The 14,702-nt window shown below is 55.4% G+C and overlaps 1 protein-coding gene across 2 annotated transcripts in view; it reads right to left on the bottom strand.

Moving 5' to 3' along the window:
• Tesc (tescalcin) overlaps positions 1–10,060 on the bottom strand; it is a 33,834-nt gene extending 23,774 nt beyond the window's left edge. Inside the window, exon 1 of one of the 2 annotated variants that reach the window (NM_001398612.1) lies at positions 9,878–10,026. In NM_001398612.1, coding sequence (NP_001385541.1) covers positions 9,878–9,935 — 58 coding nt within the window. In that variant the 5' untranslated portion in view covers positions 9,936–10,026. Of the gene's footprint in view, positions 1–9,877 lie in introns of both variants that reach the window. The other variant, XM_006249426.4, reaches the window with a different exon arrangement.
• Positions 10,061–14,702: the final 4,642 nt, after the last annotated feature.

Below are 14,702 nucleotides of genomic sequence, written 5' to 3' on the forward strand. Positions count from 1 at the left end.
GGTGGGGAGTAGACACGATGGGTGGACCGCCTTGGTCCTGCCACGTGCCCGGTGAGCTCGCTGCGTGCTGAGCGGATGAAGCAATGCAAGACGCTGTAAGAGTGGGAAAGCGCGGCTCCGAGCACCACAGTTGGGGTGTGCCCGCCTCCCCCCAGCTCTACTCTGCTCTTTACTTTTTGCCTTATAGCAGGAATAAAGAGAGTGACAGCCTGACTCAGGCAGGAGCTGAGCCAGGGCTAGGCAAGCTCTCCTCAAAGTGCAGGCAGCACACCCACTTCACCGCTGAGGAGACAGGGTCCCAGAGGCAGTGAGGCTCCCTGAGGGTCACAGGACTCCGAACACCACAGGTAGGGCTTGTTCTTCCTGCCGCTTGCTGCGCTCTGTATCCAAAAGCTGAGAGCACCAGAGCGAGGGGCACATTACATTTCTGCATTACGAAGGAGCCATTCAGAAGGGTGGGGGCAACCTCCATCCATGCAGACATTCAGAAAGTGGGCGGAATGTGACAGCACCCAGGAGACAGCCGCGCCCCGCCCTCAGAACTCTCTCAGCTAACTTATCTGAGGCTGAATCAAGCGGCAGTAACTTACCTCACATGCAACCTAAACCAGAGTGAAGTCAGAGAACCAGGCCGGGCTTATGAGAGCTGCACAGGCTTCACCTGACACTCCAAACACGTGGCCACTGGAGGAAACCAGTACCCACCTACATAACCCGCTAAGCTTAGAAGGAACGGCTTTCCCTGGGCAGGGCCTGGTTGTACATATCTATAAATCCGGCATTTAGGAAGCTGAGGCTGAGGCAGGAGTATCTCCAGTTCAAGGACAGCTCAGGATGCCAGTCAAGAACCGGTCACAGGGAGGGAGGAGGACATACCCAAAGGCCAGAAGCAAGGAGAGACTGAGACCGCACAGGGTCATGAGCTGAAGTTGCCGGACAGTGTTAGAATGGCTACAAGCTCTGATGCCGAAAATGGAGGCTTTAAACCCACTGAGAGACCCACCTGGCCTTGGGTCTGGGTAAACTTAAGGACCCCACAAAACACTGACATGCAAAAGGTAGCCATCCACACCCAGGGGGTCGGAGGACAATGTTTCCGCCACTCCAAAGCCGGTGCCGCACGCAGGTCAAAAAATGCACAGTGCTGGAAAACATTCCCGGACTGCACGCGGGCACGTACGCACATGCGCACACGCAGCAAAGCACTTTCCACTGAACCTCCCAACCTCAGTCCCAAACTGAGTCTACATAGGGAATGTTTGCAGACTGGTGAGAACCCCGAGAAACTTAACAGGTGCAGAGCACCCTGGAAATTACTTCTGTGGCTCAGGACACACAGGAGCCCTGTGAGAGGGAAGGAAAGCCCAGCAGGACCTGAACTCAAGATCAGGCCAAACCACACAAATCAAAGCAGGATATTCAAACTCTACAGAGTGAGCCTGCAGACGATTTGTAATTAGAGTTTTAAAACTTTAGTGGGCATCTTAGGGTTAGTTATTACTGCCCAAAACAACTTGAGGAGGAAAGGGTTTATTCAGCTTACATTTCAACACCCCTCTTCATCACCGTAGGAAGTCAGGACAGGAACTCAAACAGGGCTGGAACCTGGAGGCAGGAGCTGATGCAGAGGCCATGGAGGGGTGCTGCTTACTGGCTTCAGTACAACCTCAGGGGTTGACCAGTCTGTTTTCTTACAGAACCCAGGACGATCAGGCCAGGGATGGCTCCACCCATAGTGGGCGGGACCCTCCCCCATCAATCACTAATTAAGAAAATGCCTTACAGCAAGATCTCACGGAGGACTCTGATTTGTATCACATTGATTTAAAACTAGCCAGCACAATGAGTAAAGGCTACAACTTAGCTGGAGAGAAGAAGGTAACCTAAGAAAACGAAGCTCGGGCTGGAGAGATGGCTCAGTGGTTAAGAGCACTGATTGCTCTTTCAGAGGTCCTGAGTTCAATTCCCAGCAACCACATGGTGGCTCACAACCATCTGTAATGAGATCTGGTGCATTCTTCTGGTGTGTCTGAAGACAGCTACAGTGTACTTACAAATAAATAAATAAATATTAAAAAAGAAAAGAAAACGAAGCTCGCTATGGCTCAGAGCAATAAAGAAAACATGAAAAAAAAAAGGTAAAAAGGTCAAGAGGTGTTCAGAAGACAACAACTAGATCCAACATATTTGTAACAAGAACCACTGTAAGATCACTCATAGAGAAGCAATAATTTTTGTGATATGAAGATATGAATCCTTTTTAGATTGGAACAGCATAATCCATTCCCAGGCACGATTGTATAAAAAACACTGACACAAATTTTAAAACAGAGCAAGAATAAGTCTTAACAATAACAACAAACAACAAAAACCCACTAGACAAAACCTCAACAGTAATCCAAAACAGAACACTGGGAGCAGGGGACCGCCTAGAAAGCTAAAATTTTATACCCAGCCCAATGTTCATTCATAGACACCAGCAGAGGAGAGTTCAGTTTATAAGACCCTTGCTGGGAAATCTATGGAAAAATGTATTGAATGAGATGTTTGCCCAAAAGGATAATTAGCTAGCTTGCAGGCTTCAGAAATAAAACCAGGTAGCCAGACTAAATTAAGCACAATGGGAGAGATAATATCTCACTTTTGGCACGCTGAAGATAAGAGGACATTATGGAGTTTGGATGTAAAAACTGCCACGCAGGGCTAGCGAGATGGCTCAGAGGGTAGAGGTTCTTGCCACCAAAGCTGTGCTGTGGGGTATGCACCCACACAAGCACTGACCTGCACAGGCAAATATAATTTATGTTGGAATGTGGCCAGCTGCAGAGGTAATCACCCTGTAATTACAATGATTTAAAAGCCTTAGCGTCCTTTTTCAGGTGCATGTTTCAGGTGCTACTTTGTGAAAGGGTGAGGTATCTTAGAGATGGGGCCCAAGTGGAGACACGAAAGTTATTTTATGTAATAGTTTGTTTCCAGGCAGGGTCTTATGTAGCCCAGGCTAGCCTCAGACTCCTTATGTAGTTGAGGATGACCTTGAACTTCTAATCTTCCTGCCTTCACCTCTCAAATCCTGGAATCGCCACACTGGTTTTATTTGGTGCTGGGTTATTGGACCCAGGGGTTCCATACATGCTCAGCAGGCATGCCATAGGCTGAGACTGTGTGTGTGTGTGTGTGTGTGTGTGTGTGTGTGTGTGTGTGTGTGTGTGTGTTTATATTTGGGTTTTCTTTTTTTTTTTAAAAGGTTTATTTATTTATTATGTATATAGCATCCTGCCTGCATGTATACCTGCAGGCCAGAAGATTTCATTACAGATGTTTGTGAGCCACCATGTGGTTGCTGGGATTTGAACTCAGGACCTCTGGAAGAGCAGTCAGTGCTCTTAACCTCTGAGCCATCTCTCCAGCCCATACTTGGGTTTTCAAGACAGGGTTTCTCTGTGTAGCCCTGGTTGTCCTGGAATTCACTCTGTAGACCAGGTTGGCCTCAAACTCACAGAGATCCCCCTGCCTATGCCTCTGTAGTACTGGGATTAGCAGCATGCACCACCACTGCCAGCATTTATTTTTAAGGCATCTACTTTGTTTTTTGTGGTGTTGGGGACTGATCCAAAACTCTCTCCCACGTTAGGCACGTGCCCTCCCACTGCGCTCCCCCATGAAGTCTCCCTGATGTGTCTTGAGCTCATCTATCACATGAGATGGGGAGGAATTTTCCACTTGGGGTATCACACCAGTGCTCAGAAAGTTTGTATTCGGGAGCCCACTAGATTTGAGATGGATACTTAGCCCACACTTGCCTATTCCAGCTGTGGCCCTTGTGGTAAGATATACTCCACAGAGGGCCTTGAGGCACAGCTAGACTCCTCATGAAGGGGCTCTGGGAGGCTCAGCCTCAGCAGCAGTGTCTCTGCCTCCTGCCTCCTCTTCTAGAGGACCCGAGGCCCTGGCATGGCCTCGAACACTTCCTGTCACCTCGCAAGTGGAAGGCCACTGCTGACAGCACGTCTGTCTGCAAAGGTCATGTTGCGGGGACAACAAAGAACCTTTTTGTCCTAGTGCGGAAGGTAATGGCTGCCACCGATGGAAATGCCCAGTCGACCTTCTGGCTTCATGAATTAATGATGAAGTTGGAGGAAGTGACAAGCTGTCTGGTACCCCTGCTCCTCCCTCTGGCCCTAGCCTGCCTTCTTCCTAGAGCAGCAGGTCCTTCTGAGATGCGCAAACCCCACATCCCTTAGCTTAAGGCACCAGAGACCAAAGTACTTTGGGGATATTGGAGCTCATCTGTGCTCACGGCACTGTCTGGCCTGTCATCTAGCCGTCTGGTCTGTGTCACCCAGCCGGCTGTATGCCTGAGCTCTGATTAACCTCCCTGCTACATCCGGGGGTGGGGGCATCAGCTCAAAACAAAATAGCATGCCTGTACTGGGCTGGGTGTGTAGGCCGTGTGGGAAGGAACACCGGGAAACTCATTACTGCAGGTCCCTAACTCCAGCAATTGCCACCTGCTCTCTCACAGACAACACAAGTTTGAAGCAGATGTAAGCCACCCAGGAAGCCTCCAGGAGACAGAGGGGGCGACTCCCACTCCAACCTAACTGCCCAGCACTAAACACGCTTGAACATTCCGTATCCCTCAGAACCGGTGCTATCATCCCTGAGGCCCAGAATAACTCAGTACACCAGCCTGTGGCTGTAACATGCAGGTCTCTCCTGGGCATGCCAGGGACCCCTGTGGTTGCAGGCTCTGTCCTTTACCTCTGGGGTCTCTGCCTCCCTCCCTTCCTTCCGCTGCACCCTACCCCTGCATTTGAAACCTCACTAGAGGGGCTGCTTTGGACTCCAACTCAGCATCTATGTGACCATGGGCTGTCACACTAGGATCCCGACCCGACCCTCCATGAACTTTTCCAGGAGGGGGAGGGGGAGGAGGGAGGGGGAAGGGGAGGGAGAGAAGCTGCTGGGTGTGGTGGGGAACTCCTTTGGTCCCTGCACTCAGGAAGCAGATGCAGGAGGATGTCTGTGAGTTCCAGGTCAGCCTGGTCTATAAAGACCTTCCCAAGACAGCCAGGGCTACACAGAGAAACTCTGTCCCAGAAAAACAAACAAACAAACAAACAAACAAACAAACAAAGTAACTCATCTAATCTCTTCCTCCATTTTCTAGAGACAGCCCAGTCTCAAACTCATGCTCCTTCTGTTGGGATAACAGGTGCCTGCTTGTTGTTACCTCCTAGACACAGATGGATTCCCATGTTCTTGTACTGGAACTTAGAGAGCTGTGGGGTTAGCCCCCTTTTGTGAGGCTCCCTGGGAGGGTCTGCTGCTGAGGAAGGAGGCTTTGGCTGACGCTCTCATGCCTTAGTGGGGGGCAGAACACAGGAAATGCCAGCCCCACCCGTGCCAGCTTACCCCCTGCACCTCAGACTCTCGAGCTTCTGTGGGACAGAGGTCCCGCCCATCCCCCACCCCCCATCCAAGGTCTGTACACATAGGGCTCCTAGGCAGTGAAGAAGCTGCAGGTGCCATTGCTGGGAGGCTGAAGCAGGAGGGTCCTGAGTTCAAGGCCAGTCTACAACGTCTCAAAAAAAATTTTTTTTTGGTTCTTTTTTTCTTTTTTCTTTTTCTTTTTCGGAGCTGGGGACCGAACCCAGGGCCTTGCGCTTCCTAGGCAAGCGCTCTACCACTGAGCTAAATCCCCAACCCTGGTTCTTTTTTTCGGAGCTGGGGACCGAACCCAGGGCCTTGCGCTTCCTAGGTAAGCGCTCTACCACTGAGCTAAATCCCCAGCCCCTCAAAAAATTTTAAAATGGTGAGTCAGGGATGCAGCTAACTGGTGAAGCACTTGCCTAGCACGTGTGAGGACCCCGGGTTCCAGCCAGAGTTCTACAAGACAAAGAGGATTATGGCCTCCTCAAGGGTAGAACTCAATAGAAAAAAAAAAAGCAGGATCCAGGCCCCCCAGTGGTCCTTGGTCCTTGGCTCTCCCCTGGAGAGGAGGCTCTCCCGCTCGAGCTCTCTCTCTCTCCCTCTCCCATTCCCTCTCCCCACTCCGTCCTCCTCCTCTCCCCCACCCATCCATCTGCAGAGCCTCTATGACCTCATCCATGCAATGGGCCAGCAGCATCCCCACAGGGCCCTGGAACAAGTCCTAGTTATTGACTCCCGGGCTACTCTTGGCGCTGGGCAAACAGCATGGCGTTGCCAATGTTGCCATAAGGGCTGAGCTCCGGCCCAAGGTTCTGCTTCTTCTGACAGCTTCTTGGCCTCACTGCAGGTCTGGAGACTGAAGGATGGACCCCCTGCCTTTCCCAGCATCCTCCTGTCTGCCTTCAATCAGGAGCTCTGGAGTAGAGCGGGGCGGGGGGGGGGGGGCAGGGAGCACCAGGCCAGCTCAGAATCCCGAGGGTCACAGCCCTGACCTGATGTCCCTCCTAGATGGAAAGAGGCTGAGGTCCTCAGTTGCTCTGGAACAATCTAGGTGGGTGCTCAGAGGGAGGCCTGAGACAAGAGTCAACCAGTTCTCACTGTGGAGGGAGGCGGGGCGGAGCCTTGGGTGTGCCCTGTGGGGGCAGGCAAGCTCCTGAGCTCCCTTCAGGTTTTCCCTGGGGTGACTCAGGCTGGCGGGGACAAGGCCTGTAGCGGGAGGCAACCCTGGTCTCAGCGATGCTTTCTGGAATATAAAGAGCTCAGAAACCCCCTCCCCTCACGTGAGCCTCCCGCGGTCTCATTGCCAGCAACTCCGTGGGGGCAGGCACATTTTAGGGGGAGGCAGGTGATGGTCTGAGGTGGGAGCGGAGGAATGCGTGGGATAAGGGAGACCAGGTCTGAGGGTATCCACCGAAGCTGCATGGGAGCGGCCAAGCAGGGAAGTTTTCTGGAAGGAGGCAAATTCTCTCAGGGCCCTAGATGGTGGTGGGAACTCTGCCCTGAAATCTTAACCCAAGAGGAGGTAACAGGAGGATTCTCCCATATAAATAGCAAACATTGATCAAGATGGTGCAGAGTGGAGGGGCAGCGAAAAGCTTGTGCAAAGGTCCTGGGGTGAGGAAAGTTAGAGCAATGCATCATGGGCAGCGGTTCCTGCCCCAGAGGTCACAACATGGTGGACAACTCTCCCTCTCCCAACCCGCCACTCCCAGCTGTGGTGCTGTGAGCAAAACGCTGTCCCTCTCTGAGCCTCAGTTCCCCTCAGGAGAGGAAACGGCCTTATCTGCTTCCTGGAAGATGTGGGTGAAGACCTACTGGGTGTTGTGTAAAGTTCTAGGTTCCTGTACACGCGAGCCCAAGAGCAGTGGTGTCCAACTGGCCGTCCGAAAGTTCTCACATCATGATCCTGTCCAATCCCACGCCACGTCCAGTAGCTTCCTCGCTAATGTCACCTCCCAGGTCCACACAACTGCTCAGAGACGACGCTCAGGTGGGGCACTGAGGCTCAGAGAGGCAGTGACCTGCTGAATGTCACACAGCAGGGATACAGGGACCAAGAGCTCAATATGGCTCTGAGAGCTGGGAAGCACTCTTGCTACGTCCATCTGACAGGAGAGGAAACTGAGACACAGGAACACAAGGGACCCCTGATGTTGGGCTGCAGTGCAGCCTGAGCCTGAAGGACTGCTGTGTCATCGGCCAATCTCACTGACCAACTGCCTCCTGCCACAGGGCCTTGGCACCTGCTACTCCAGTGTTCTGGTCACTGTCACATGACTGGCTCCTTAGTTACCGGCCTATCCCTCCCCGCCTCGCTCTCCCCCCCTCCCCCCCCCCCGTTTTCTGTTCCTGGAAACTTAATGCCAATGAGGTGGATCTGTGTGCTGTGCATCCTGTTTGGGAATATTGACTTCTCTGGGTCACCTCCACATCCTCTAAAATCCTGAAAAACTCTAGTCCATAAAGATTTGCCAAATGGGTGAAAGTGCTCAAACCATACCTGCCACCTTCAGGGCCTGTGGGACCCTAGGAAACACTGTTCCTGGGGTTGTGGGGACCTGGGATTCTCCCCTCCAACTCCTTTTAGAAATGAATTCTGAGCCCAGGCAGCAAGTGAAGAAGCCACCCCAGCCACCTCCAGGCAGCCACTGAGCCTGAGCATCTGTCACCGTGGGAGGCTGGGCCCAGGAAACTGACAAGGCTCCCAGCATGCCTTGCAGCCCGTCACTGTCAAACCCACAGCCCGCTGGAATTCCCCCAGAAGGCCCTGGGTGCTGCTCCGGTGGGGACCCAATCTGCGGCCAGAATCCCAGCTCTCCCCACACCAGCTGGGACAGCAACTGGCAATAGGTCAAACTGAGTCAGAAGTGGGCGGGGACTCCTGCCGTCCTCCATCACGTGGGCCTCGGGACAGGTTTATGAAACTTTTGGTTTGTGGTCAGTAAAATGAATTCAGAGAGAAAATACAAAAGGGGGAGGGGGAAGACGCTGCCCTGCAGTCCCAGAACTGGGGAGACTGAGGCAGGGCGTGTCCCAGATCACAGCAGCCTGAGCCCCAACGTGAAACCGTGCTTCAAACAGCAGTGCACACTGTGCATACGCGATCACACAGCGTGCACACACTTCTGTTGCCTTCAACACAGTGCTCACACTGCTTGCCTCCCACACAATGTGTATATACTTCCGGCTTTTACACGGTGCGCACACACTCCTGCTTGCCTTGCACACAGTGTGTATACACTCCCGGTTTTTACACAGTGTGCACACATAGTCATGCCTGTACATATCGTGCACACACTTCTGTTTACCTCGCACACAGTGTGTATACACTCCCAGCTTTCACACACTGCACACACACCTGCTGGTCTCCCACACAGTGTGCACGCTCACCGCTTGCACACAGTGTGCACACACTCCGGGCTTGCACACCGTTCCTCTTGCACCCGGTGCGCACACACTCGCGGCAGCGCACCTACAGTCGGCGCTCGCCGGGACCGCCCCAACGGCGCGCGCCCTTAGCGGGCCGAACAAACGACTCTCGCGGATCCGCTGCACACTTCACATACCGTGTGCGCGGTGTAGACACTCAGCAGCTGGGGACTTTCTATGACTTCACCGGGCTTTGGGGAGGCGGGTGCCAGCCGGATCCCCTCTCGGGTGGGGCTGACCGGGGTCTTTCAACTCAGCAGCAACCTCCTGCCGCAGCATTCCCGGGGCAGCGCCAGCCTCCCATTCCTCAGAGGAGGCAAACTGAGACCAGAACTGACGGGCCCAAGGTCACACAGCCCTGGCAGAACTAACAACCGGCTCTGTCCGGCCACCGAAGCAAGCTGCGCCCACGCGCAAGTCCAGGTCCCCCCGTCGCTTCCGAGCCCAGGGTCAAGCGCGGGGCGGACCGGCGCTTCCCCCACGCGCGCCCCGCCCGGCCTCTGCGGTCCGGGGAGTGCGGGCTAGCACGGAGGACTCTGGGCAGAGTGCCCAAGCCTGCAGCCGGGGAGCGGGGACACACGGGGAGGCGGCAGGGTGACCCCCGCCTAAGGTCACCGCGGACCGCGCGGCTCCTCCGGGTCCCGCCACTTCCAAACTTTCCTCCCCGCTCATCCCCAGCCGCAGACTTGCGGGTGCACCGCGCGCTCGGCGCTCTCCCGGGCTGCCAGCCCTGGTAGCCGCGCCACCTGCCCGGCTCCGCCCTGGCCCGGGAGAGTCTTGGGTCATGTCGCCTCCCGGGCCACCCTCCCACCAAGGCCGGGGTCCCCGCCAACCCCTCCCGGCGGCGTCGCCCGCACAGCGGCTGGCGGGAACCCATCTGAAGCAGCCGGAGAAAGAGGCACAGAGAGGGCCAGCCACTAGCCCAAGGTCACACAGCGCGGCGGCGCGAAGCGGGGCCATGAAAGCGACGGTCCCCGCCGGCGAAGGTGCCCAGCCACCGTATGGTACTCACAACCGGTCTTGCCCTCGAGCTCCCGCACCTCCTCGGACGCCGAGTGGGCAGCGCCCATGGTGCGCCGCGGGGCCCCGGGCGCCCCACGCAGGACGGGGACTGCCTGGGCTGCGCTGAGCTCGAGCCCGGTGGAGACGCGGGGACAGCGGCACGGAGCCGGTTCCGCGTGGGGCTCGAGCGGCCTCTTATAGCGGCGGGAGGCGGAGCGGCGCGGTCCTAGCGCTCGCCCGCTTCCCTCGCGGCCGCGGGGGCGGGAAGCGGGGGGTGGGGTGGGGGTAGACGACGCAGTTATGCCCCTGCCGCAACCCCACGGGATAAGCTTGCGAGCAGGGAGATCGGCATCCTTCAGTCCATTTTACCGGGTCCAGAGGCGGAGCCCCGGCGACCCGGACAGAGGAAGGGCGTGCGAGTGAGCCTGGTCTGAAAGCCGCGGCCCCGCACGCCCTGCACCCAGGTGGGCGCCCAGAGGAGCGCGCGCCACCGGTGACAGGCGTGGACTGAGTGGAGAAAGTGGGACCCATGGGTCCCGGGGACCCGCTAAGCTCAGAGATAGGCGATCCTGACTGGCCAGTCCTGCTACTGGTCTAACCACCGTTCCTCCATCTCCAAATGGGGCGCGGTGAGATGCTCATGGAAGGGATCACAGGGAGAAAGGCGTCGGGGTACCGTGGGATCCTTTGCAGTTGACGAAGGAGGGGCTGGTGCTCCCAGAGAGAGAAATTCAACTTTAGGGCTGTCGGGCTATGCCCTGCTCTGCTTGGTGACGTCCGGCTTAGCTGCTAAGGGTTTGTCCTGGCTGGAAGTGCCGGGTCCCCAGGATCTTTGACCTCGCTAGTTCTAGTGGTGAGGGCGCCCACATCCTTGGTGCTGGGGTTCTCAGGAGCCCACTCTAGCCAACCCAGGACCTGGGCCCTGGGAGCTCTTGCAGCCCCCGCCCCATCGCTGAAACCCCGATTACCACCCACTCTGGGCCTCCGGGGAGCTGGGTCTGTCCCTGGAGATCCTCCCAGGAGATCGTCCCTGAAGGTCCTCAGTCCTCCCTGCAGCCGCCCAGAGTTTACGGAAACTGTCCCCACTCCCGAGGCAAAGGAAGTGGGGGCTGAGGGGTATTGCTGTTGAGTAGGCTGGACCACCTCAGGGGGATTCCATTTGTGGCTCCAAGAATTCTAAACCCCCAGACAGACCTTTGTTGGGAGGAGGGCAGGAAAGGGCTCCCCAGGTCCCGGGATGTTGGGGTTCCTAAAACTTCCCGCGACCTAAGTTTCGTGTCTGGATCCTGGTTAGGGCTTCTTGTCAAAGAGGATCTCCTCCGTGCTTGATCTTTCTGCCGAGACCCCGTCTTCCTCCGGGATCCAGATCTGTGTAGGCCTGTTTTCACCAGGCTGGGGTGTGGTCGCCAAGGAGAGCCTGCACCTGCACCCCGGGGCTGTGAAGAGTCCTCAGGAAAGACAGTGACGGTTTGACTGGTGCATTTGTTCACTCATTTAGTGTGTGTTTCCTGATGTCCTACTGTGTGCAGGGCCCCGACTAGGTCTTTAAGCTCCAAACGGGGATTAGACACCGCCTTCACGCAGATGGAGTGCGAGAGACCCGAGGGTGGAGTGGTAACAGCCAGGGTGAGCTCTCAGGAGGACCTCAGAGATCTGAATCTCCAAACTGAACTTCAGAGTCCATAACTGTCCCCACCCGTGGCCCCACAGAGACAGCCGGCTGTGGGAAGCTGCGTGGGTGCTGGGGCGGCACCCGCCCTCCCCCTCTGGCAGTGATGCGAGCACTCAGCAGGGCTCTGTCCATACAAAGCCTGCTGCTGCTGGTCCAGGACACCACCGCTTTTATTCAGTATTACCAGCCACTCTGTTGGCGTCATCAAAGCTAAATTGAGGTCTGGAGGGAGACTTACGCATGGAAGGCACCATGGGGGCTCCCTCCCCCTCCCCAACACAAGGCTATCTCAGTCACCAGGTAACTAATTGCTTGTCCTTGGAGGCACAGGTCCTTCAGAGGAGCTAAAGGCCAGGAGCAGACAAACCTGTTTGTCTCTGTGCCAGTGTGATTTGCAAGTCTGGTCCCTAGGAAACCAGAGGGTGGCTGAGCCCGTCGAGGTTGAGCTGGGCCCTGCCTTTAGCTCCGCTGTGGGGTCATGCTTGCTCAAGTGGGTGACTTCACCTCCCGGTGCCTCGGTTTTCCCGTCTGTAACATGGCACAGCAGCACTGTCTTCCTGGGGTAGCTGTGAGGAGGGTTGACTAAGGCTCATCTGCTCCAACTGTCAGAGATGATAATCCCCGGCTAAGTACCCTCTAGGAAGTCCATTGGTGGTGTTTGCCAATTCCCACAGTGTAGACATCCCAAATGGCCGACTCAAGCCAGCAGTAACTTGTCGCGCCCACCTCGACCGGCAAGGAAGACGCAACACCGTTGGATCCTTCTCAATCAGCCTTTATTGCAGGAACACCTTATTGATGATACAGGGACCCCGGGGAACAAAGGCACTCGCCTTAAATACAAAACAGGCTGTGGCTGTAAATTTGTCCACTGGGGATTGGTGGAGCATGAAATACCTATTTAGCATGAATATCACCCTGGCCTTGTAGGTACTGGGGGGTCTGCCAACACATGCGCTGTAGGTGTTTACCACAAACGACCACCGGATGTCGGCGCCATCTTTAGCCGCTCCCTACAGTAACTCAGTAAGGAGCTTTCAGGGTCCTCCTATTTTACAAGATTCTGCACAAGCTCAGTCCATGGTGGAGCCTTACCTGTTTGTATGACATTCATGCATTGGCCAGGAACATGGGTGGCCCTATAGACGGACGGACCCCAGTCTGCAAACAGATATGGGGAGCCAGATACTGCTGCAGGGGCCTGGAGGGACACCAGACGCTCCCCTGTTTTATTGGTCGGAGACCCCAGTGGTCTCTCCCCCCCAATGGATTTGAACTCTGAACAGCCATTTCTAGGATCCTGTAAGTGTGGGGTGATTCCCCCCGGGTTTTGGAATACCACGGAAATACTGGATAATTTTCGTGACTTATAAAGACTCCAGGAAATTAGAAGGGGCTCTAGGTGCCAGCCAGCTGGATAGACAGACCACATCAAACAGAAGCCCATCAGCCAATTCCTTCCAAGGGCACAGCTGTTCTGATTCAGGCCTGTGACCCCAGACCTGGGAAGCTGAGGCAGGAGGATTGCTGGGAACTCTTTTTTTTTTTTTTTTTTTTTTTTGGTTCTTTTTTTCGGAGCTGGGGACTGAACCCAGGGCCTTGCGCTTCCTAGGTAAGGGCTCTACCACTGAGCTAAATCCCCAGCCCCTGCTGGGAACTCTTTAGCCCATCCAGGATACACAGTGTGAGCCTATCTCTGAAAAGGAAGGGGCTAAGGCTGTGGCTTAGTTGGTACCACATTAACCTGGCATGCAGGAAGGCCTGGGTTCCATCCCCCAACACTGCATCCACCAGACATGGTGGAACACCTGTAATCCCAGAACTTGGCAAGTGGAGTGTCAGGGATTCAAGACCATCCTTGGCTATGCAGAGTTCAGGGCCAGCCTGGGCTCCCAGCCTTGTTCTCAAACAAGGGAGGGAGACCCCATGATGAACTCCCTATGTCTCTTGAGTACAGTTCAATGAATAATGGAATCTCAAACTCCACCTTTTACTAGCCCCTTCTTAAGTCAGGACCTTAGGAGTCCCTCCCATCATCCTCAGGGACCTTGAGACAACCCCCCCTCCAGTCCCCCACCAGCCTGGGTGAGGGTCCCCGTGGGTACTGACCTCGGACCTCTCATTCCCAACCCCAACCTCTTCCAGGTTACAGGACTACTGAGCCCCCAGGATCTCTTTTTCAGTTTCCGGCCGGACCCCAGAGGGATGCAGGTCCATGGGCCAGGGGGGGCCTAAAAATAGGAGGCTAGGTCTCCTTGGGGAGGGCGGCTTGAGTGCGCTTCTCCATTATTTACACAATTAAAAATAGTGACCAATCACTGGCGAAGACAGGGGCAAATGGAAGCTTGTCCCTGGATGGGCTTCAAATCTGCATTGGAGTGGAGCGGCAGAGAGAGGTGGCCGGAGCCCAGAATCCATTTCGAATCCACTGTGCCTTGTATGGAGCTTCGGGGTGGGAGAGTAAAGGCCCGGAGCTCTCAGGAGCAGCGCACACCGGTGGGTGAATGTAGTTCTCCTCACAGCCCGCTGTACCCAGTCTGTAGGGGGCCCTGAGGAGCCACCTCCTCCATCACAGCAGGCGGCCCAAGGGAGCTGTCCGATCCCTGCCTCGAACCTGGGACTGTTGGGTCGTGGACCTGGGGGAAGGACTTGAGGCTGCTCGTGCTGACCAGACGGATCCTGAGCAAACACAGCATATACAGGGACCGAGGGAGATGGGACACTGGCCCAGCCAGTCATGGCTGGCTTTGAAGAGGGAAGAAGGGACCTAGGAGAGCAAGGGATGTAGCCTCTAAAAGCTGAAAACTGCACCAAACAGCCCCGCTCCCCGAGGCTGCTAGAGAGATACTATCTGCACCTTGCTGGTGGCCCAGCGAGACCTCCAGCTCCCAGAACCAGAAGATAACCGCCTTTATTCTTCTAAGCCACAAAAACAAAGCGAAACCAACCAAACAAAAACTGAGCAGAGACAGAGTCTGAGCGCGTTAAGACAACCCAACACGGTGGGGACAGGGTGGGGCGGTTTGCTTAGTTTGTGTGCGCATGCGCGCGCACTGCCTCCGGTTCTTTTTTTTAAAAGTCTGAGTCCTGGGTCCAGAAGCTGCAGTCAAGTGCCAAGGTTGGGATGAGGACATTTCACATCACAACTCTGGGAGGCTCTGAA

The sequence above is a fragment of the Rattus norvegicus genome, chromosome 12, assembly GCF_036323735.1.
Source record: "Rattus norvegicus strain BN/NHsdMcwi chromosome 12, GRCr8, whole genome shotgun sequence".
NCBI classification, from domain to species: Eukaryota; Metazoa; Chordata; class Mammalia; order Rodentia; family Muridae; genus Rattus; species Rattus norvegicus.